Source organism: Poecilia reticulata, chromosome 8 (genome assembly GCF_904066995.2).
Source record: "Poecilia reticulata chromosome 8, P_reticulata-male-v2, whole genome shotgun sequence".
Classification (NCBI taxonomy): Eukaryota; Metazoa; Chordata; class Actinopteri; order Cyprinodontiformes; family Poeciliidae; genus Poecilia; species Poecilia reticulata.
The window spans coordinates 4,085,411-4,108,007 of NC_088837.1; the positions used below are offsets into that span (position 1 = coordinate 4,085,411).

At 41.4% G+C, this 22,597-nt stretch overlaps 1 protein-coding gene and 1 long non-coding RNA gene across 2 annotated transcripts in view; both read left to right on the forward strand.

Moving 5' to 3' along the window:
* The window catches only part of cyb561 (cytochrome b561), a 45,680-nt gene that overhangs the window by 1,164 nt on the left and 21,919 nt on the right, over positions 1–22,597 (forward strand). The window contains exon 2 of the mRNA XM_008414991.3: positions 5,107–5,314. Within this exon, the coding sequence (XP_008413213.2) occupies positions 5,110–5,314 (205 nt within the window). The 5' untranslated portion in view covers positions 5,107–5,109. The remainder of the gene's footprint in view (positions 1–5,106; positions 5,315–22,597) is intronic.
* On the forward strand, positions 5,321–16,466 carry LOC145552451 (uncharacterized). The gene is made up of 2 exons (XR_014088512.1): positions 5,321–9,415; positions 10,301–16,466. It is a non-coding gene; the product is annotated as an uncharacterized LOC145552451 (long non-coding RNA).

Genomic DNA, 22,597 nt, shown 5'->3' on the forward strand with positions numbered 1-22,597 from the left:
AATTAGTGCATGTGGGCGTTCAGGGTGTCAATTGCTTTTTTGAGTCAGGGAGGCGCATCTGTAGCGCCTCCCTGAGGGCAACAGGTCAAACAGGATGAATCCAGAGTGGGTCCTTGGCGATGGACTTGGCTTTGCTGAGGCAGCAGGAGGTGTAAATCTCCACCAGAGAGGACAGCCAACGATCCTCTGAGCTGTCTTTGTGACCCTCTGCAGCCTCACACTGCTTGTAACAGTACAGCTGCCATACCATACTGCGATGCAGCATGGATGAGTGGTAGAAGGTCAATTGCAGCTTGGAATTTAGTTTGTGCTTCCTTAAGGCTCCCAGGAAGTGTAGGTGCTGCTGAGCCTTCTTGATGACTGCTGTGATGTTGTCAGTCCAGAAGATGTCAGCAGAGATGAGGACGCCAAGAAACCTGAAGGTGTGGACCCTCTCCACATTCTTTCCATTAATGTAGAGAGGAGCTGAGTCGGTGCTGAGCTTCCTGAAGTCCATGATGACCTCCTTGGTTTTCTTGGTGTTCAGAGTGAGGTTGTTCTCTGAACACCAGGCTGTCAGCTTTGGGACCTACTTTCTGTGAGATGAATCCAACCACTGTGGTGTCAGCAACAAACTTTATGATGCGATTGTTGTTGTGGGCCAGATTGTAGTCTTGGGGGTAGAGACAATACAGGAGGGAGCTCAGCAAGCAGCCCTGTGGGGAGCCAATGCTCAGTATGTTGGTAGAGGAGAGATGATGGCCAAGTCTCACAGTCTGGGGTTGGTTGGTGAGGAAATTCTTTGACCACACACATGTGAAAGGATGAACGCAGAGAGTGACCAGTTTTCAGAGGAGTCTCTGGAATTATTGTGTCGAAGGCTCAACTTTAGTCTACCAAAAGCATCCGGACATAGCTCTGCTGCTGCTCCATGTTTAGTGCTGAGTGGAGAGAGCTATAACAATGGCTTCCTCTGTTTGTCTGTTGGCAGCATATGCAAATTGGGGGGCTCTATGTCTTTGGGGCATATGGTCTTTGCTGCAGAACTAGTCTCTCAAAGCACTTCATAATTACAGGAGTCAGGGACACTGGATGGTAATCGTTCAGACTGATGATGGGAGACCTCTTGTTGATTTTAGGCAGGGTGAGATGACTGCTTGAGCCGAGGAAAGGTTAAAGATCCTAGTAAAGATGAGTGTTAGCTGGTAGGCGCATGCTCCAAGCAACTTGCCAGGACTGGGCCAGCAGCTTTCTTGGGGTTCGCTGCCAAAAGCACCTGTCTAACATTGTTCTCCTGTACAGTGAGGGGAGTGGTGAAGGTACCAGGTGGGGAAGGGGGCAGTGGCAAGGCTGGGGCAGAGGAGTGCTGTTGATGGGTTTCAAGGCGGGCAAAGAAGCAGTTTAGCTCCTCTGCCATCAGTGCATTTAGGTCGCCTCCCAACCTCACAGCCTTGAAAGTTCATGATGCCCTGCCATGCCTCTGGTGTGTTGGTGCTGGACAGGTAGGACTCTATGCGCATCTTGTGGTCCTCCTAGGCTTTTTTTAATTTCTCTTTTCAGGTTAGCTCAAGCAGATGGCGTATAGAGCTCTGTCACCTGACTTGAAAGCAGCGTCGTGGGCCCCAAGGAGTGTGCAGACCTGGTCATCCAGGGTTTCTGGTTAGGAAAAGTACAGATGTTTTGTCCGAATAAGTCCCACTCTGTCTGGCTGAAACAGTTCTGTAGTTTGCCGAGTGCATTCTCAGGCCAGGTTACAAGTGTCCTTTTGGTGGCCCCAGCCATACATCTGAGGGAGTTGTAGATTGGGCAAAGAGGGAGGGAAACATGGTCTGACTGGCTGAGATATGGGAGGAGTGAGGGTCTTAGTGTTGGTGTAAACATGATCTAAAAAGTTCTCTCCCCTTGTAGAACATTTGGTAGAACTTTGCGAGTGCAGTCTTCAAATTGGCCTTGGTAAAGTCGCATGCAATTATGTGAACACCGTAGGGATGGGTTCACTGCTGTTCATTAATGGTGTTTAGCAGGAGAGAGAACGCTGTGGCGTTTACATTGGCGTCAGGTGGAATATAAGCAGCTGTCACAACTGTTGGCTCTCTCGGGAGAAACACGGCCAGCAACTGACATGTATTCAATGTCTGGGGAACAGTGTTTATCTGTAATTGTACGTAGGATGGGTCCTTCTTAGGACCCGTCTCTCCCTTCTCTCTCTTCTTATTCTCATAAGAGAGAAGCAACTTATGTTGCCTAGCAACTGTGGCAGTGTGAAGAACAGAGCAGCAAAACCAAGCAATACTCCTGATTTCTGTATTATTCTTCACCTTTTGTAGTAAAGACTCTTATATCGTAAAAAAGAAATATTTTAGTATGACTCTAAAATGTTCAAACATATTTAGCATATTTCTAAAAGAAATGAATATGAGCAAATTTAAATTTTCAAAAATAATACTCTTCAGATCTCAGATAAGATATTGTAGTTAAATAAAATTATGTTTGAAAACTTTAATCAGGAATAAATTAAATACTTTAGTAAATATTTTACTACTACGTTTAACTTTTCCACTTATTGGGGAAAGCTAGCGGGAGTTTTTAAAACGATGTGCCAGGAGTTTCTCCTGGTACACTGAAAGTGGAGCGCCTGGCCAGCTCACAGCTGGTTGATACTGCAGCAGAAGCAGGCATCTCTGAAAATGTCAGAGCAATATTGCAATTACCGTATTTTAGGGACTATAAGCCACCACTTTTTTCCCACGCTTTGAAACATGCAGCTTATAGCCCGGTGCAGAATTTCTGTGGATTTTTCTTCAACCACCATAGGGCTCTTGAGCAGGAAGTGAATCATTGGAAGTCAAAATTGGAAATCAAAGAAGAAAGTGCTAGTTTTACATTTAGAACTAGCACATGCTAGCAGCAGGTAGGATGGAGAAATTTCTTCAAACTCATCATGGAAAGAAGTTCATATAATGCAGCTTTTAAGTTGAGGGCTATCGATCTGGCAGTACAGGAGGGAAATAGAGTTGCTACACATAAGCTCAGCGTGGAATCCATGGTTCGGCATTGGAGACGGAGGGCTGCATCCTTAATAAATCCAGCAGAGAGCGGCGGAGATATCAGCGACTTATAGCCTGGTGCAGCTGTAAGCTTTGTAGGTGCGGCTTATAGTAAGGTGCACTCTATAATCTGGAAAATACAGTAAGTGACATATTGATGAACTGAGAAAATATTTTAGATTTACACAGCTACATTCTTGCCTAAAATATTGTGAAAAAAATCAAGTTGTGTCACTTAAAGTGTAGTATAACAAAATAATTTGCCGCTCTTCACCACCATTGCCGCTTTGCCCAAATGTTCAGTTTGGACCTGCAATGATTCATGAGATGTGATGGGCCATGAAGGATACATGGCCCATCATCAAATCTGAAGGAGGATGGCTCCTTCAGATTTGAAGAAAAAGGATGCATTTGTTGCCCACATTGGGAGGAGCCTACGATTTCTGCCATCCTTGTCACGCTATGATGTAAGGGGCCTACAAATCCGGCCTTTGAGGGATGCAGTCCCTGAATTCGGACACAGATACAGAGTCCACCCCCTCCAATTTTACCAGCATCTGGAGTCCAGTCCCAGCAGAGCAGAGTCCGAGCTGCCAGTTGCAAGCTGGCATCAACTAGTCTCGGAGGCAAGTCTTGGAGATAATTAAAATGCAACAGTTCCGAACATAACAATTTCCAATCAGCAGTAGTTCCAAATTATCTGTTTTATGCACCAGAGATCTGGCACTGGAGAGATATAGGCACGGAAAAGGTGGCTTGTTTGGTTGTTTTCTCAGCCTGAGCATGACACCGGATCCTGCACCCCCTTTTCTGCTTCCTCTCCCTCCTGTCTGCGCCGTCTCCTGGACCCGACTACCATCTACGGACAGCCTGGCGGTCTATGTTGTCTGGGATGTTATGCTTGCGAATAAAGTTGCTCAAAACAGATATCTGGTGTTTGTTCCCAATCAAAAGCATCTGGTGGGTGCACTGGATGTTCGCAGTATCTGTGAAGCAAAAAGCAAAAAAAAATTACAGAAAACGTAAAGAGCACTGATGTAGAAAGCCATAAGTCGCTGGAACTATACATGCCGCCATGGCAATTAGCTATCACACTGAGTAAGACACATAAGATGGCTTCACATACACCATGCACTTGGGAATCCAACGGTATGGTTTCCATAGCCTTGGTATCCGACGTGTGTGGGAAACCAATCTGTTCCACAATTTAGCCTGGAAGTCCATACACAGGGAAAACTGACCCACCTCTACTGGAGACCTGCCTGTCGCAAACTGAGAAGGGCAAATTAACCCAGCAGCCGAGAGCAGCGGAGTGGAACAAACTCTTAATAGCGTAAAAAAAAAAAATTGTTTATAAATGACATTATGATTCTTTATTATTATTCTGTGTCCCGTCACTACAGCGAAGCAGCAGGCCCTGTAGTTTGAGGTAGGAGATCAGTCATCTGCTTTAGTCAGAGCGAACCAATAGGGACACATCTTGCATCGTTCGTCTTCAGGTCCCGCCCAGGATGTTCTCGTTTCCAGCCATCAAAACTCTTTGAGTTCAATCAAAAAAAGGGAGCATCAAAACCAACATTTTGAGAACCAAAGATTTCTGACATAACTTTTTCTCCTTGTGAGACAAAAAAATAAGTGATTTGAATTTTAAAGAATTGTTTTAGACAAAACTTTTTTATATTTTCCAATCCAAAAAAATATTCATTACAATTCCAAAAGTTTTGACAACATTTTAACTGAGATTAGTGTTTGTTTGAATACAGTAATATTAAGACATATTTACCCCCTTGCTACACCTCTCTTTGAGGAGTTTCATTTAAAAAATTAAACATCATGTATTTGTCTTTTACTTCACATTCTTCTTTTTGTTGATTTATTACATATCAATTCCCAAAATTATTTCCCAGTTTGTTGTTGAGACGTAATGAGAATTTGGAGGGATGTGAATACTTTTACATTGCACTGTAGTGTGTCTGATGTCAGGTTTCATTAAATAGTTTTGTTCAAGTTGTGTATTTATCGATATCTGTGTCAACTTCTTGTTGTAAATAAATTCTGTGTATCTGTTTCTGGCTCTCAGACTATGGATGATTTAAGCCTCCGCCACGGTGGCTCCGTGTTTGCGGGGCTGGTGGGAGCGTCGCAGGTGCTCGGCCTTGTGTCCGTGGTTCTGACTGGGGTGTGGATGGGTCACTACCGAGGCGGTTTTGCCTGGGATGGTTCGGCTCATGAGTTCAACCTGCACCCTCTTTGCATGGTGCTGGGCCTGATTTTCCTGCATGGCGATGGTAAGAAAACCCACACATGTTTTATTTTAGTCCACACAGAATACATTTCCTTCAACAAGCCCTCATTTGACTGCATTAGAAGAATACTCAGAACATCTTAAGTGATTAAGGCCAGTGATTTGTCTTTCTAGATCTTATTAATTCAGCATGATTCAACAGTCCAACTATAGGAGCAAGAAAGACTGCTTTCTTTACGTCAATTAATGGTCATGGATACACCTCACTTTGGGTAGTAACTGAGTATATGAGGGAGAAGCTCCTCCAAGTATGATTTTGTGTGTTGCTGTGTGTCTGTGGTTAGAGTCGCTAATGTCTGTTTAGCCTCAGGCTGCTGACCTGTTGAATTAGGAAAACAAAAACCAGATGCCTGTCAATCCCAAACTAATTGAGTGAGTCAGTATTTTATTGAAAAAAAAATTTGACATGTTCTGTGATGCTCTGACTGGTGGTAGAATATGTCAAATGGACAACTATTAACTGTTCACTCTATATATCAGATCTCTATGAAAGTGTGGCAGGAAGAAAATCAAAAGAAGTTATTTTTGTAGCCTACCACACACCACATACCTGGTAGAGCAAATAGGTAGAATAATTTGCTCTGGTCAGATGAGAACATCATTAAATTCTTTGGACTATGTGTAAAATTATACTGGACCCTAAGAGATGGTGAAGAACCACTTAAGAAAAGATTTCCCACATAGATTTCTCACCTCACTAGTTGTTCCACTTGACTAAATGATCTTATTTGGAACCCAGAAAATTAGTCAAAGTTTATTTATGTAGCACATTTACAACAGCCTAGCTGACCAAAGTGCTTCACAACAAACATCACAGGTAGATAAATGATAAAATAAAATTAAGTTTAGTAAAAATAATAAGACAAATATAAAATTGACAGAGATATCAAAAGCTAATAGCATGAATGAAAGCCAAACAATTTTAAAATTTAGCTGCAGCAATTTTCTTCCTTCATTTTCCTTTTTCTCTTTAACTGGTGTTAAAGGCCAGGGAGAATAGATGAGCTTTCAGTCTGGACTTTAACTGACCGACTGACTTAAACAGCTTAACAGAGAGGGAGGCTGCTCCACAGAGAACGCTCTGTCCCCTCTACTTTTTAGCCTATAGAGACTGCCAGTAAAAGCTGGTCAGTTGACCGGAGGGTTCTGGGTGGGCTGTGGGTCTCCAAGAACTCATTTAAGTAAGAAGGACCCATTGAGTTTAAACACTTAAAAACAATCAAATAAAACCTTACATTTTATCCTAAAAGCAGCAAGGAACCAATGATTACCCCATTTCAAAGATTTTATTTACTGTTCATCAGCAACTATATTGCATAATATAGCTCAACTGGCAATTGTCATTAATCTCATCCTTCAGTAAAATGTAATATCTGTTTAATATGAAGGCTGGCCTCATACAATGCAAATAAGATTTGAACCAGTTAGGGTAAAATCTCTTTTCTCCCTCTCTGAGTTTATGAGCTCCTTTTAATACTTGTTTTTCAAAACTTTTTCAGAAGTTGAATTCTCTCCATACTCCACAAATGATTTGACACTTTTGAGAATAACAGATATTGTCGACACTGCAGGGCGCACACTGCAGCAGATCCTGATCATGCCTTTTCACTCAGACTACAAAACAATATGAATTATCCTGCTCAATCGTTTGGCGTCCAGCCCTGGGTAGTTTCACAAATGAGAATAACCACATTAGACCAACTGGTGCAGTCCTGAATTGCATTATGTCAATAAAGGAAAAGGTCAGTTAGACATTAGATGGTGACTGTAATGGGGAGGCTGATGTGTGTTGTAAAACCCCCCATGGCTTCCTCACCCGGGCATAAACAGAAATTGGAGCTTATGTAGTTACATTGGAAAGTACAGTGTTATGGAAATTTCATTATCAAAGAATGAGGAGCTGTTTCAATAATAAGAGAAAGATTAATCTTTGTCTTTAAGTTTCTTTATTCGAAGGCAAAAGCGTTCAAAGACCCTTCTCACTGAGCGCAGTCAGGAGAAGAGCCCTGAACACACTTCACATCGTTATATAGTCACAGCAAGACAAAGACCCTCCCAAAGTCTGATCTTATCTTTATTGCCAGAAAGACACCCTGACCCCCACCTCATGAATTATCTCTCACCTCTTGGAGGAGATGATTTTATGGCAGGAAAGAGAGCTGTTAAGGATTTCAGGAGAAACTTCTAATTCTTCTTTGTAGTCATGGGTTCAGGTCAAACAAGGTACAAACTACATTCCACACATCAGTCCTTTAAGACAGTGGTCCCCAACCCCCGGTCCGTGGACCAGTACCGATCCGTGGACCAATTGGTACCGGTCCGCGCAAGAAATAGTGAAATATTTCCGCTTTATGTATTATTTGAGTCTGGAGGATCTTTTATTTTGAAAATCCTTTAACCAGATTCTCTCGGTTACTTGCGCGCCAACACTGAGCCCACAAGCAGCAAAATGAGTAAGAAACAGATCAGATGTCTTTGGAAAGTTTCTTTGCAAAGGGGAAAAGGCCCAGAGAAGAGTCAGGAGAATGGATTTATCCCGGACCGGTAGGTGAGTCCCACATTACAAGCCGCTCTGCGTAACATGCGGCGACCGGCTGCTAATGAGGCAATGAAGCTTCAAGCTGCTTCGCCACGTAGAGACCAAGCAGGCTGTGGATATAAACCACACTTCGGGTGTCATTGTCTCCCATCACTCCCAGATCGGACCGTCTCGTTGCAGAGAAAGAAGCTCAGGGCTCAGGGCTAAATGTTCACGAAAGTAAAATGTTCGTTTTTGTGGCACATCTGTATCTTATTTTGAAGGGATATGTAAACGTTACCATAGCTACCAGAGTCAGAGCGTTTGGGCAGTGGTCGAGAGGAGATGAGTAGAGCTTGTGAGTCTTAAGTCTGGTTTAGACGGAAAGATTTAAGAATTGTCGGCCGATTCTCCAAACCTCTTTGACCACAGAGCTGATAAAAGTCCAACAGGTTGGATCGGTTCGTGTGTCCAAGGCAGGAGCAACACGAACCGATTCCAGAGGATAATCCAGTAAAACCCCCAACATAGCGGGAATTTAGAATAACCAACACGAATGACGATGTAGAAGCAATAGTGATAGTTTGTGGAATCATTTTAAGAGATAAAAGATGAAACAAAAAGAAAAGGCGGTGGATGACAGACGACAGGAGCAGCCGCTCTCTTTGCTGCACTATGATTTGGAGGTGAATATGTTTTTTCATAGTTAACATTTTTAACTGACTAAACATAATAATGATCTTTAGATTTAATAACAAACATTTCCACATATCATCTCCGATATCTACCTGACTCTCAGTTGTGTGATATGTCAGCTGTTTGGGATTCCCCTCTGTTCTTACGTCACAGCGCTTTCTGATTGGCTACCTGTCACATTCAACAGGTTCCAAGTCAGGGAAAACCCCACAGGCTGCGATAAAAGGGCCAAGACAACCCAAATCGGGCATATTCAGGCTTTAACAGGAACACCAACATGCAGAAGCCTTATCTGACGGTTCACCCCTCTGGGCGCAGCAAAATGTCCAAGTCTTGACCGGTCCGCGGTAATAAAAAGGTTGGGGACCACTGCTTTAAGACAATGGGGTATATGCCACGAGAGGTGGTGACGTATTTCCGTTTGAATTTATGCCACATAGATTGGTTCCTGGTCCTGCTTGCTCCTATTGTTTTTACCCAAAGCTGCAAGATCTGTACCATGAAAAAGACGCAAAACTTAAAATATCTGCGAGCTACTGGTACAACAACCAAGTTTTGTGGTGTGTCGTTGTGTCCAGTAATTAGCCGGTACCATCCAATGTTTAGTTTTTTTCATTTTCCTGCTGATATCAAGGCGACAGCGGACTGTAGCCAAGACTTAGCCACTACAGCTAACACACGGTTTGTAGCTGCCTGCTATTTCAAAGCTTGAGGATATTGAAGATGCAGCGTCAGAAATGGGAAGACGGAGGTTAAAAGGGAGCTGTACGAGCTTCGTTCACTGGAATAATTTGTTGGAGGAAAATAATGCTGGAGGAAATCCACTGCTACGGGAACAGGCTGAGAACAGAGGCAGCGATTCGGCACAAGGTGAGTCAATACGTGTGTTGATGCGTTTGTGTTATACGGAGTATGAAATTATTTTTAGGCAACTCCTTAGCTTTTTTTTTATGTGACAATTATATAAAATACATTTAACATGCAGTCCAAGCGACACCGAGCAGGTAATTTAAGAACAACCGAGAGCAGCAACGCTTCAGCCCGATCCAGTCAGTCAGATTAAGGTCCAAAACCTTCTTCGCTTTACAGCCGTTTAAGTGGCACCGACCCACATAAAAACCCTCAGAACAAATGGTACAAATCACATATTTCCCGAATCCCGAAAATATGACATCTACCTTCGCCATTTCATAATTATAATCCACGTTAGAGTGTATTTTTCCACTTGGCTGCTATAATCTGTTCTTGCGTTACACAACGTAATTTCTCTTTTTTTCCCTCTGAGATTCTGCTTAGAAAATGAGGTTATGAAGTTACATTCTCCTGCTGCTTTTTGTTTTTAAAAAGGTAAATTTAGGTTTGCCTTGATTTTTATAAACTAATGTCTCTAATATGCATCATTTTTTGTATTATTGTTGGTACAGATATTAGGCCAACACTGTGCTTTGCCTGATAGTAACTTTAATTCATTTCAGCTGCACTTTCAAAAGAGTATTCAGATTTTAACATGCATTTTCTAAGTAGTAAGTATTTTAGTTCACTCTTACTCGGTAACTTCATTGTTGTTACACCTCTGAAACATTTTTTTCAGTTTCTTTGTGATACCAGAACTATTTCACTTAAACATTTAATTTCCTGAGATATTGTCCATTTATTTTCAAGCAAAACTCCCAAAAAGAGCTAAATATTAGTTTTGATTACGTTGTGCAGCTAAATATGGACGCTTATTAGATTTTCTTCTTTTTTCTTTTTCAGGTTTGCATCGTAACGCCTTGTGATGTTTCTGAGCCTTGATTGAGCCTCTGTGCCGATTACCTTTCCTCTGGATCCAAGCACCTGGACCAGCTGACCAGTACAGCGTCCATCAGTCCACGGTCTGCCGACTCATCACAACGTGGACTAACTTTTTATTTACAGTACTTGGTTAAACTATGATCTAGAACCCAGAGCACCAGATATGCAAAACTCTACCTGCAGACTTTGTTGGCTACCCTGACCCTGCAGTCATCCTGGATGGGGCTGAGCCGGACTTCCTCTCCTCCAGAGTGACGAGTTTTCATCACCAGTAAAGGCAAAACAAGTCTGATGTCTGATTAGCTGCTAGGAAGTATATTATATATTCACTGTTCATTTTGTACCTACAATAAAATTGAATCTCATTTGTAATTCTCTACATTTCACAAACTTTTTCCCCTTTTCTCAGTGTTTACGTTATATCAAGTATTTGCATGTAGATCATGAATTCAAGTGAGACGTTAAAATGCAACACATTTAGGTTATACCAGCAAAGAAATGTGAATATTAAGTAACATGTAGTTAGTCATATAATTTAATATGCTGAATAAGGCTGGATGATACAAGATTTTTATTCATACCAGATTTGATTTTAATCGATTCCTCCTGTCCTCAATTTCTATAATAAAATCACAGAAAATACTTTCAAAAAATGCCTTTATTTCGATCATCTGTTCTGTGAGTTGTATAAGGGAGCATTACGGTCAGGATACAAGACATTTTAAATACAAGAATGCAGTCATCGTTACAGCAGAATAAAGATGAAATTTTATAACAATGTTAAAATTACAAGAAGTCGTTTTAATGAGAAATAAAGATTCAGATTGATCTGATGTAACCAGCTCAGTCCTGACATTTGTCAGTAATCAAGAGGATGAAATGCTTTATATAAAGAAAAGCAAAAACTTTGACAGCAGGAGAAAAGTTGTTGGCAACATTAGCTCAGCCAATCTCTCCCTCCAGGAAGCCATCAAACTGAACTCATGTCCAACTCCAACTATAATAAAGATTAAAAAAGAAAGAAAATGGAAAGTTAAAATAATAAATAATGCCAAATTAATAATTGAGATCTAATGTGTTCTGGAATCTATTGACATTTTACAAATTTCACAAATCAGAAGGTTTCACAAATGTTTTATTTATTCTGCTGTTAGTACAGAATAATCTAGTTAGGTTTGAAATGTCTAGGTGTTGATTTTAAAGTACAACACATTAAAAAAGCTCAAGATTGTGAAAAATTAAGTGTAATCGCCCTTTAGCTATTTTCCGAATTAGATGCTACATTCGGAAGCTAACTTCAGCTTCGACTGATAGCTTGGGCACAATATAGACAGATCTATATATGTTTATATAGATATCTTTATAAATCATAGATATGTAGATTGCACAATGCACAGATAATCAAAACACTTAACATTTACATAGCACCTTTGTAAGCTTGTCCCTGTTAGCTACGTCAGACATATGAGGCATTATGATGAATACAAACGATTTATTAACTTACCTTCAAAGTTATTGTGAAGTTTTGACACATCCACCTTAAATCCTTTGTTGTTGTTGGAGCGTTTCAGGACCTCTGAATAATTCTATAGGCATCATTAATAGTCCTGCAGGACTGAGGAGCCACTGTTAACATACTGTTGCCTGTTAACATAATGTTGTTTGTGCACCGGAACCATTCTATGTGGCATAAAAATGCGGAAGTGCTAAAACAGAAGTCCGTGGCATATACCCCATTATCAGATCAAGCATTTTACCCAAGACGTCTTCAGGTCTCTTTTGCTATCACAGCTGTAGAAACATCTAAACATTATCTGCAAACTTATTTAATGGAAAAACTCATCTTGCAGAAATACAAAAACAAATCTGTAAATAAATGAGAAAAAGTATTATCAGTTCCTTCAAAAATGAAATAAGACTGAAAATGAAATTTTCTATTACAACAGATACTATTCTACTCACAATCTCTCCTTCCTTTTTGTCAGAAGTCAATGTCTCATATGAGCTAAGTGGACATACTGTAAGGAAAGGAAAACATTCAGGTTTTTGGAAAGGGGTCTTTTGTTGCATACAATTTTTACAAAAAAAGTTGCCACTAAATAAACTCAGACAAATCTACTCATACAGATGCATCGTTAATTTCTTTGATAACCCAGTTCTTGTTTGCTCTGAAATGCAACAAATTATGTAGCTATAACGCTAATGTATTTTGCAAACTTCTGTTTTTGTGATGACTCCTCAAATTTTCAGGTTAATGTGCAGTCACGTTAACATCACCATTAACCACACAACATCAGAACACGTTGAACTGCAAGACTGCAGCAGTAATTACATTTTCAGTCCATTTAATTGAAAGAAAGAAAAGAGAGCATTATTAATTATTAAAGTGTCACTGTCACAATAAAACTCCTTACATGATTCAGAAAGATGAACTACCGTGCTTTCAATCTGTGAACACAAAAGAATTTTCTCTTTGAAAAGTGGATGAAGTTTCAAGCACTTCATGGCGTGTTGGAGCACCTTCAGCCAGAGACTCGCTTTACTAAAATGTGCCACAGGAAATCATCTCTGCCTGTAGCAATCAGTTCATACAATGCCCAACTCTGACTTAATCAAATTCTTTTCTGAACTAATTTATTTATAGATCAATATATTTACTTGTGCATTATTATTTATTTATGTATTTATTTGATATGTTTATTGCATATTGAGTCATATTTAAATCACAACTTATGTATATATTTTTATGAATTTTATATTGCATATGGTTAATTATGGTGCACCAATATTTAACACTTTGAATTTAGTTCCCATGTCTGGGGTTGCTTGACTTTATTAAGGGTTTATTCATCTTAAGTCAGCCTTGTTCCTGTTTTCCTTTAGTTCAGGTCTTAGTGTTTCTAGTTTTGTTTATTTCTTAGTTATTCTTTGTTACTTTAGTTATATTAGGTTTCTTTAGTCTAGTTATTATTGCGTGTTAGAATTATTTCCTGATCCCGGCTGTACTCTCTCTCGTCTCCCTCCTCAGTGTGCATCCTGCTCCTTTCACTCACACCTGCAACCTGTTAGATCATCAGTCCAGGTCTTTTGTTTAGCATTTGACCTCCTCAGTATCTAGGGTTCTCATTTTCAGTCACTACTCGCTGGATCCTCTTGTCTACTCCCATCTGTTCCTCGGTTCTCCTCCATGCCATGTAATAATATATTCTCCACAAAATTGCAGTTTATTACGGTTCAGTGGTTTGGAGGCAACAGAGCCTTCACTGTCGGACATTCCGCCCCAGAAACATTGAAGTCATTATTGCTTCCTGAACTATATGACTCAATAAATATGGTTGCAGTCCTTCTGTAGAACCAGATCCCCCTTCTTCATCAGAAGAGGGATCCAAAACTGCAGATAATTTGCTCAAGTCTTTACTTCCTTTGTTTTTTTTTATACTCAGCCTTAGTTGTTTATTGTTTGACTTAACTTCATTATGTCACAAAATGGCACCAGCATTTGACAAAGTTACTACAGACGAAAACTGCAACACTCTGCAATACTTTGGAATTTATATTATAGTCGTCTGTGAGAAATATTAAAACTTTTTGTGTACGGAGAATAAAATCACTGCAGTTCATCTTTTTAAAGTGGTTTTATCATGTCAGTGACATTAAAATACTAATTATTCACTAATGAACACATTAAGTATTAATTGATGTCACTGTATTGATGATAACTGAATCATCTATTCACATATCATTAAAAGAGTTGTAGACCTAATGAACTGCTGTAGTGAACAGGTGAGTGACTTGGGGAAAACGGGCAAGTTGAGCCATAGGGTACATTGAGTTACCCATTGTGTCTAGGAAATGGTTAAAAAAAAACCATTGCTCATGTAGCCAAACCTCGTGGATAAAGAGATTAGACCTTTATTTCTTAATAATAAAAATCATTTTTCACTTTTAAAAGTGAATTTAGTCTATCATAAGTTTCAACATCAGAATTGTGCTTACATAAGTTTTTTTTTATTTGTCTTAGGGTGATGTGTATGAGTTAAAACATGAGGTAAAAGATAAAGTTGTATCATTTCAGCTGATGACACAATTAAAGTCAAAAAGGTAGCTTTGAGGTAAGTTGAGTCATTGAATCTCGCTTGTCAAATGGGTTGCAATACCTACTACCGGTATTTCGGCTGTACCATACATATCTCAAATATTAAATCAATATTGTGAATGTACATTATTAGAGTGGCTGTAGGCCTGTCGCGATAAACAATAAATCAATCGCACGACAAATGAAAATTATCGACCTCTTTTTAATTTATCGGCTTTATCGTTTGTCCCTGCCTTTTAGGGTTGCCACCCGTCCCTTAAAATACAGACTCGTCCCGTATTTGGTTGTTAAATGTTGCGTCCCGTATTGAACCAACACAGGATGCAATTTGTTCTGTATTTCTATAAATACAGATAGACAGGTCTATCACACACACATCAAGACTAATTGTTACAATAATGAGCAAAATAAAACACTCTATGAAATAATCCTGTATATTTACAGTCAAATACTGGCAGCTTTGAACGCCAGAAGTTTACTGTAAATGTACAGTAACTGTACCATAATAAATCCTGACAGTAGATTACCGTCAATGCAAGTACGGTATAGATACTGTAAAAGAACGGTCAACTTCTGGCGTCTATTGCTGCCAGTAGTTTACCGTTTTTTGAAATAACGGTTAAAAAAATAAAATACTGGTAGCTACAGATGGCAGTTTTTTTTTTTTTACCGTTCTTTCAGAAAAACGGTGTGTATATATATATATATAAAAATTAAAAAAATTCCCTTCTCACCCTCCGCGGGTGGTCTGTTTCATCCTCTGAGCTCGGGTCCTCTACCAGAGGCCTGGGAGCTTGTCGGTTCTCCTCCAGTATCTTGGCTGTGCCTAGAACTGCACATTTCTGGACTGAGATGTCTGATGTTGTTCCTGGGATCTGTTTGAGCCACTGCTCCAGTTTGGGGGTGACTGTCTGCCCCGAGGGCCCCGATGACCACAGGCACCACTGTGGTCTTCACCTTCCAGGTCTTTTCCAGTTCCTCTCTGAGGTCCTGGTATTTCTCCAATTTCTCATGCTCCTTTTTCCTGATGTTGTAATCACTTGGTATTGCTACATCCACCACAACGGCTTTCCTCTGTTCTTTATCCACCACCGCAATGTCCAGTTGGTTCGCCATTACCATCTTGTCTGTCTGGATCTGGAAGTCCCACAGGATCTTAGCTCGGTCATTCTCCACCACTTTTGGGTTTTTTTCCCCACTTTGATCTCGGGGCTTCCAGTCCATATTCTGCACAGATGTTCCTGTACACTATGCCCGCCACTTGGTTCTGTCGTTCCACGTATGCTTTCCCTGCCAGCATCTTGCACCCTGCTGTTACGTGCTGGACTGTCTCAGGGGCCTCCTTGCACAACCTACACCTTGGGTCTTGTCTGGTGTGGTAGATCTGAGCCTCTATTGCTCTGGTGTTTAGGGCCTGTTCCTGGGCAGCCAGGAGGAGAGCCTCTGTGCTGTCCTTGAGTCCAGCTTTCTCCAGCCATTGGTAGGTTTTCCTGACATCAGCCACTTCAGTTATTTGTCGGTGGTACATCCCATGTAGGGGCTTGTCCTCCCATGATGGTACTTCCAGCACCTTGTCCTCTGTTCCCCATTATCTGAGAAATTCGCTGAGCACATCGTCCGTTGAGGCTTTGTCCTTGATGTATTTATGGATCTTGGATGTTTCATCCTGGACAGTGGCTCTCACACTCACTAGTCCTCTGCCTCCTTCCTTACGGCTCGTGTTCAGTCTCAGGGTGCTGGATTTGGGGTGGAATCCTCCATGCATGGTTAGTAGCTTCCTAGTCTTAACATCCGTGGCCTTCATCTCTTCCATTGGCCAGCTAATTATTCCGGCAGGGTATCTGATTACTGGTAAGGCATAGCTGTTTATTGCACGGATCGTGTTCTTGCCATTGAGCTGGCTTCTCAGGACTTGCCTTGTTCGTTGGAGGTATTTGGCTGTGGCTCCTTTCCTTGTGACCTCATCGAGGTTGCCATTTGCTTATGGTATTCCCAGGTACTTGTAGCTGTGCTCTATGTCTGCTATTGTTCCTTCTGGGAGTGAGACCCCTTCTGTGTGGACGACCTTCCCTCTCTTTGTAACCATCCGACCACACTTCTCTAGTCCGAATGACATCCCAATGTCAGTGCTGTAGATCCTGGTGGTGTGGATCAGTGAGTCGATGTCTCGCTCACTCTTGGCGTACAGCTTGATGTCATCCATGTAGAGGAGGTGACTGATCGTGGCCCCATTCTTGAGTCGGTATCCGTAGCCAGTCTTGTTGATGATTTGGCTGAGAGGGTTCAGGCCTATGCAGAACAGCAGTGGGGACAGAGCATCTCCTTGGTATAGACCACATTTGATGGACACTTGTGCAAGTGGTTTGCAGTTGGCTTCAAGGGTGGTTTTCCACAACCCCATCGAGTTTGCAATGAAGGCTCTTAGAGTCCTACTGATGTTGTACATCTCTAAGCATCTCTGGCCGATAGTTGGATGGGACTGAACCCTTCGAGGGATCCTTCTGTATCAGGATTGTACGCCCTTCAGTTAACCATTCAGGGTGAGTCCCATTTTGTAGCAGGTGGTTCATTTGAGCTGCCAGTCGCTCATGGAGGGCAGTGAGTTTCTTAAGCCAGTAGGCATGGATCATGTCAGGTCCTGGTGCTGTCCAGTTTTTCATACCCGAGACTCTGTTTTGGACATCTGCCACAGTGATGGTTACCGGGGCTTGTTCAGGGAGGTTGCTGTGGTCCTCTCGTAGAGAGGTTAGCCACTGTGCATTGCTGTTGTGGGACGCCTCCCTTTCCCATATGCCTTTCCAGTATTGTTCAGTCTCCAGCCTGGGTGGGTCTGCTCTGTTGTTATTACCCTGCCATTGAGAGTACACTTTAGCTGGTTGGGTGGCGAAGAGCCGGTTAATCCTCCTGGCTTCATTCTCTCTCGTTCTCTTTAGGCGGCTGGCCAAGGCTTGGAGCCTTTGTTTGGCAGTTTTGAGTGCTTCAGGTATGGGCATCTGGCTGTACTTCTTGGGTACTGATCTTTTCATTGCACCCCTTTGGAGCTCTGACAGTTGACTCACTTCCCTCCTTGTTATCTTGATCTTAGCCTCTAACCGTCTTTTCCATGGTGGGTATTGGGTCTCATGGTTGCTCTTATAACCAAGCATCTCAAGGATCACTGATGCTGAGTTGTATATCAGCTCATTGGTTTCTGTTATGGTGTTGGTTTCTGCTATGGTGTTGGTAGGGATCGTTCTCAATGCTGCATTCACATCTTCAATGAGACTTTCTGATGGTACTTCACTCAGCCGTTGTAATTGGCGTCGGGGTCGTCTGGTGTTCATTCGGACCATGATTCTCTCTCTCAGGTCAGTTGCTGCCTCGTTCAGCTCAGATGGTTCGTTCATTACTGGGGCTACATACCCAATCTCTGGGCGGGGAGTTGTAGTTGACTCCCTTCTGACCTGGCATCCTGGCTCCTTCCCCTTGCCGTAGCACTTGTGTCGTGAGCTATATAGTCAGCTATATATATATATATATATATATATATATATATATATATAAAGCTGGCGTCTATAGATGGCAGTATTTTACTGGAAATGTACCTTTTCAATCCTGTAATTACCTTTTTAAGTGGTGTACTGTAAGTAAATACTGTAATGACACCAACACACCGCAGATGCAGCACCGCCAACAGGATTTATTAGAAATAAGAGCGAGCTGCTATTCCTGAGGCTAACAAACCGTTACACTCAACTGAATAGCTTCACTGCTAACACACTGAACTCTCCGCTCAGATCAGCATCGGTCCTGGTCCTCCCGCTCCCCTGATCCCCCGCCCACATGACAGGTTCATCACATGTGAGTGGAAGTCAGCAGAGTCAGACAGGGGAGACAGAGAGAAGCTGTAGCCTTCAGCTAGCTGCCTAGCCTCCACCTCGGCGTTATGTTGCTTAGCAGCCGTGACAACATGATTTAAACAATGTTTGTAGGCGAGAATGTGGATGTATAAATCTCACATTTCTGCTCGGTTCATCAGTGCATCACCTAATTGCAATATTGGTCCGACGTTTTCAGAGACGTCAGCTCCCGCTGTATTAACACGCAACTCCCCTCACCTGCTGCCAGCTGGTCCAGGTTTAGCATACCGCGGGAGAACACGTGACTCATTTAGGCTTTCCCAAATAACAGTTAGTTAGAATCAATCAATCAATCAATCAAATTTTATTTGTATAGCACATTTCAGCGGCAAGGCATTTCAAAGTGCTTTACATAATTAAAATAAAAAAGGAATAAACAGTGAGAAAGAGAAAAGGATTTTGAAAAAGGTTAAAACAAATTAAAAAAATTAAAAAAAGATAAAAACATTAAAACAGAGTTTTAGTTAGAACGCCATCTAACAAGGGTACTCACCTTAAAATCTACATTAAAACATAAATAGTGAGAATAAGGAAATAAAAAGTAAAGATAAAAACATCAAAGACATCAAAACCGGCACTCTAATCCTAATTTAGCCATAAGCAACTCTAAACAGGAGGGTTTTAAGTTGATTTTTAAAGGCACCCAGTGTTTCAGTTGTTTTACAGTTATCTGGAAGTTTGTTCCAGATTTGAGGTGCATAGAAGCTGAATGCTGCTTCTCCTCGTTTGGTTCTGGTTCTGGGGATGCAAGCAGAACCAGAACCAGAAGGTCTGAGGGGTCTATCCCAGTGTTTCTCAACCTTTTTTGGGCCAGCGCCCCCCTAGCCCTTATCCAGGTCCCTCACCGCCCCCCACCAAAAAATTTGTAGGCTACTTTGCACTGACAATTATTTTATTATTAATGTTACTATCATTATTGTAGATGTTTTGAATCGGCGCACCGATTATGTTTTCCGGACACTTCAGCGCCTTACGCTCCTTCACCTCGCGCACATAACGGGGTAAATGTAGCGAGTTTTGCCCTAAACGTATCGGCGTCTGGAGGAGGCGGGTTAGGGGGGAGGCGAGCGTATGTTTCTACGCTCCTTCGTGGGGGGGGGGCGATTTATGTTTTCGCATCCACCTGAATAATGTGTAGTTGCGCCCCTGCCCATGACACTTCAACAATATTATTTTACCTTTTATCTGGAAATAGTGTCTGTTTATTCTTACCATACAGTTCTCTGTATTAATTGTTGCACGAAAGGTCTTGCCATACCAGTTTATTCCTCTGTATTTACTTTAGTTTCTTAGTTTATTCTTGCATTTTGTTCTTCATTCATTTCCATTTAGTTTCCTTTGATTAGTTTTATCCTCTTGGTTTATTGCTATGTCCACTTTGTTGTATGTCCACCTGTTGCTAGATTTATTTTATCATTTATTGACCATCAGTAATCTTCACTCATCACCTGCTGCGCCACCTAATCGTCATGTGTTTCACATCATGTGTTGATTTTTCACTGTTCAGCGTCAGATTCTCTGTTTTTATGCCATAATTCACATCTAGTTTGTCGCTACGTTTTGCCCGCTTCTCATGTTTCAGAATTTTGCGCAAGGTGCGCGGCATTTTTGTTGTTGTTTTTGTTTCAACTCCCTAAGGTGCAGGGCGGTCGGAAAACATATCGATGGAGAAAAGGCAGACTGACATAAACCTTTTCAAACAACGAAAACAATTTCGGTATTCTGATTATTGAAATTTAAAAGTGCTGTGTTGTTCTATCACACCCGTTTCATGTCGGACCACTTACAGCACCGGTGTTAACGCTATAAAATGAACGCTCTCTATCGTGGTATCACCCATTGAGGGATTTCTTTATTTAAATGGGTTCATTTTTCAGAGGGATACAAAGTCGTGATTTTAGTAATTACATGTTTATAGGAGCGATTTTCTGTTGTCCTTCCATGGAAGCGGGCAGCTTTCAAATGGAAATAAAACACTTTTTAATATAAATTGCTGCTTTGACATGATTACAGAACTGCCAAAACATGTAGCCTACATAAATACCAGAGAAAGTGAATCACAGCAGCGTCATCAGCCGGTGTAACGTTGAACTGATGCGGAGCCATGAAGCTACAAACACTGAATAGAAGAAGAGCTGCCATCGATACAGTTGCAGCCAAGCATGATTTAATGTTACACAATACAGTTTTACCAAGTTGCTCAAAGTCTAAACTGGTATTGTTGTGGATTTAAGGTGTAAAGTTTACCTTCGACCAAACGCCCCCCAAAGGCATCCCAGCCCCCCCTTTTGCAAAACTGTCCGCCAGCGCCCCCTGCCGTCCTCTGAACGCCCCCTGGGGGTGGTACCTCCCACATTGAGAACCGCTAGTCTAGACGGTTGGTACAGCAATAACAGATCTTTAAGGTTTTGTGGTGCTAAACCGTTCAGTGATTTATAAACTAACATCAGTATTTTAAAGTCTATTCTCTGAGCTACAGGGAGCCAGTGTAGGGACTTTAAAACTGGTGTTATGTCTCTATCTTCCTTTTTTTAGTGAGAACATGAGCAGCAGCATCTGGATCAGCTGTTTGATTGATTTATTAGTCAGACCTGTGAAGACGCTGTTGCAATAATCAATGCGGCTAAAGATAAACGCATGGATGAGTTTCTCTAGATCCTGCTGAGACATCAGTCCTCTAATCCTGGAGATGTTCTTCAGGTGATAGAAGGCCGACTTTGTGACTGTCTTAATGTGGCTCTGAAGGTTCAGGTCAGAGTCCATCACTACTCCCAAGTTTCGTTCTGATCGCTGGTTTTTAGTTGTAATAACTGAAGCTGTGCATTGATTCTGGTTCGCTCCTCTTTAGGTCCAAAGATAATAACTTCAGTTTTGTTTCTGTTCAGCTGGAGAAAGTTTTGGCACATCCACACATTGATCTGTTCTAAGCATCTGTTCAGTGATTGGATGGGTTCAGAGTCACCTGGTGACATCGTGATGTAGAGCTGTGTATCATCCGCATAATTGTGGTAGCTAATCCTATGTCCTGTTAAAACCTTAGCCAGTGGGAGCATATAAATATTAAAGAGAAGGGGTCTTAGGATTGAACCTTGGGGTACCCCACATGTAACCTTTGACCTCTCTGATGAGAAGTTTCCGATTGAAACAAAGAAATCCCTGTTTCTTATGTAAGATTCAAACCAGTGGAGCACTGGACCGGAGAGTCCGACCCAACTCTCCAGTCGATTCAGTAGAATTTCATGGTCAATAGTGTCGAAAGCTGCACTGAGGTCCAACAGAACCAGCACTGTGTTTCTCCCACAGTCTGTATTTATATGGATGTCATTGAACACTTTTACAAGGACCGTCTCCGTGCTGTGGTGAGCCTGAAAACCAGACTGGAAGGAGTCAAAGCAGTTTGTTATTGTTAGGTAGCATTTGGTTGTAATATTTTGGTTCACTCAAATATTTAATTTATTCCTGAGCAAATCGGTTTGACTGATTAAAGTTAAGCCTAAAAACACAATAGTTTGATTAAACTGTATTGTCTTACCTGAAATTTGGAGAGTATTTGAAAAGGGATACTTACATTCCTTGTGTAAATGTGCTATACGTGTTTGAACATTTTAGAATCAGACTAACAGATGTTTTAAATATGCAACAGCCTTTATTACAATAGGAGAAGAGTAATGGAGAAATCAGGAAAAAAAAACATACTTCGAGTCAGTTTCTTTCTTCGCCGCTCTGTGATTCACATTGTCACGGTTGCTAAGCAACATAACGCCAAGGTATAGGCTAAGCAGCTAGCTGAAAGCTACAGCTTCTCTTCCGGTCGTTGAGAACCCAAAGATGCAAAACCTGACTTCGGACACAGCTGTTCTTTGTTCGACTCCCCCTAGTGGTCTGGATCACTTCTGTTTTCAGCATTTTTTGTTTGCATCTCTTTTGTTGCATGTGTTTTTCTCATCTTTGCTGGGTGTTTGTACCCATTGGCCACCGTAAAATACAGTGGTGAAAGTAAATATACCTTCAAATACTGGCGTTCCAGTATTTTTACTGTAAATTTAGTTTTACTACTGCATTCACTTTATGAGTAAGCTACTGCAAAGAAAACTGTAATGCTACTTTTTAAAGTACAGTCTTAGTTTTACGATAGAACATTAATACCTGACCCAGTGTAAGCTTCTTACAAGTGTTAAAATTGGTGCGGTTCTAAAATGCATAATCTGCATAATCAGAACTTCACATAACACAAAAGAGGATGCGATAAGTAACCTTCAGAAC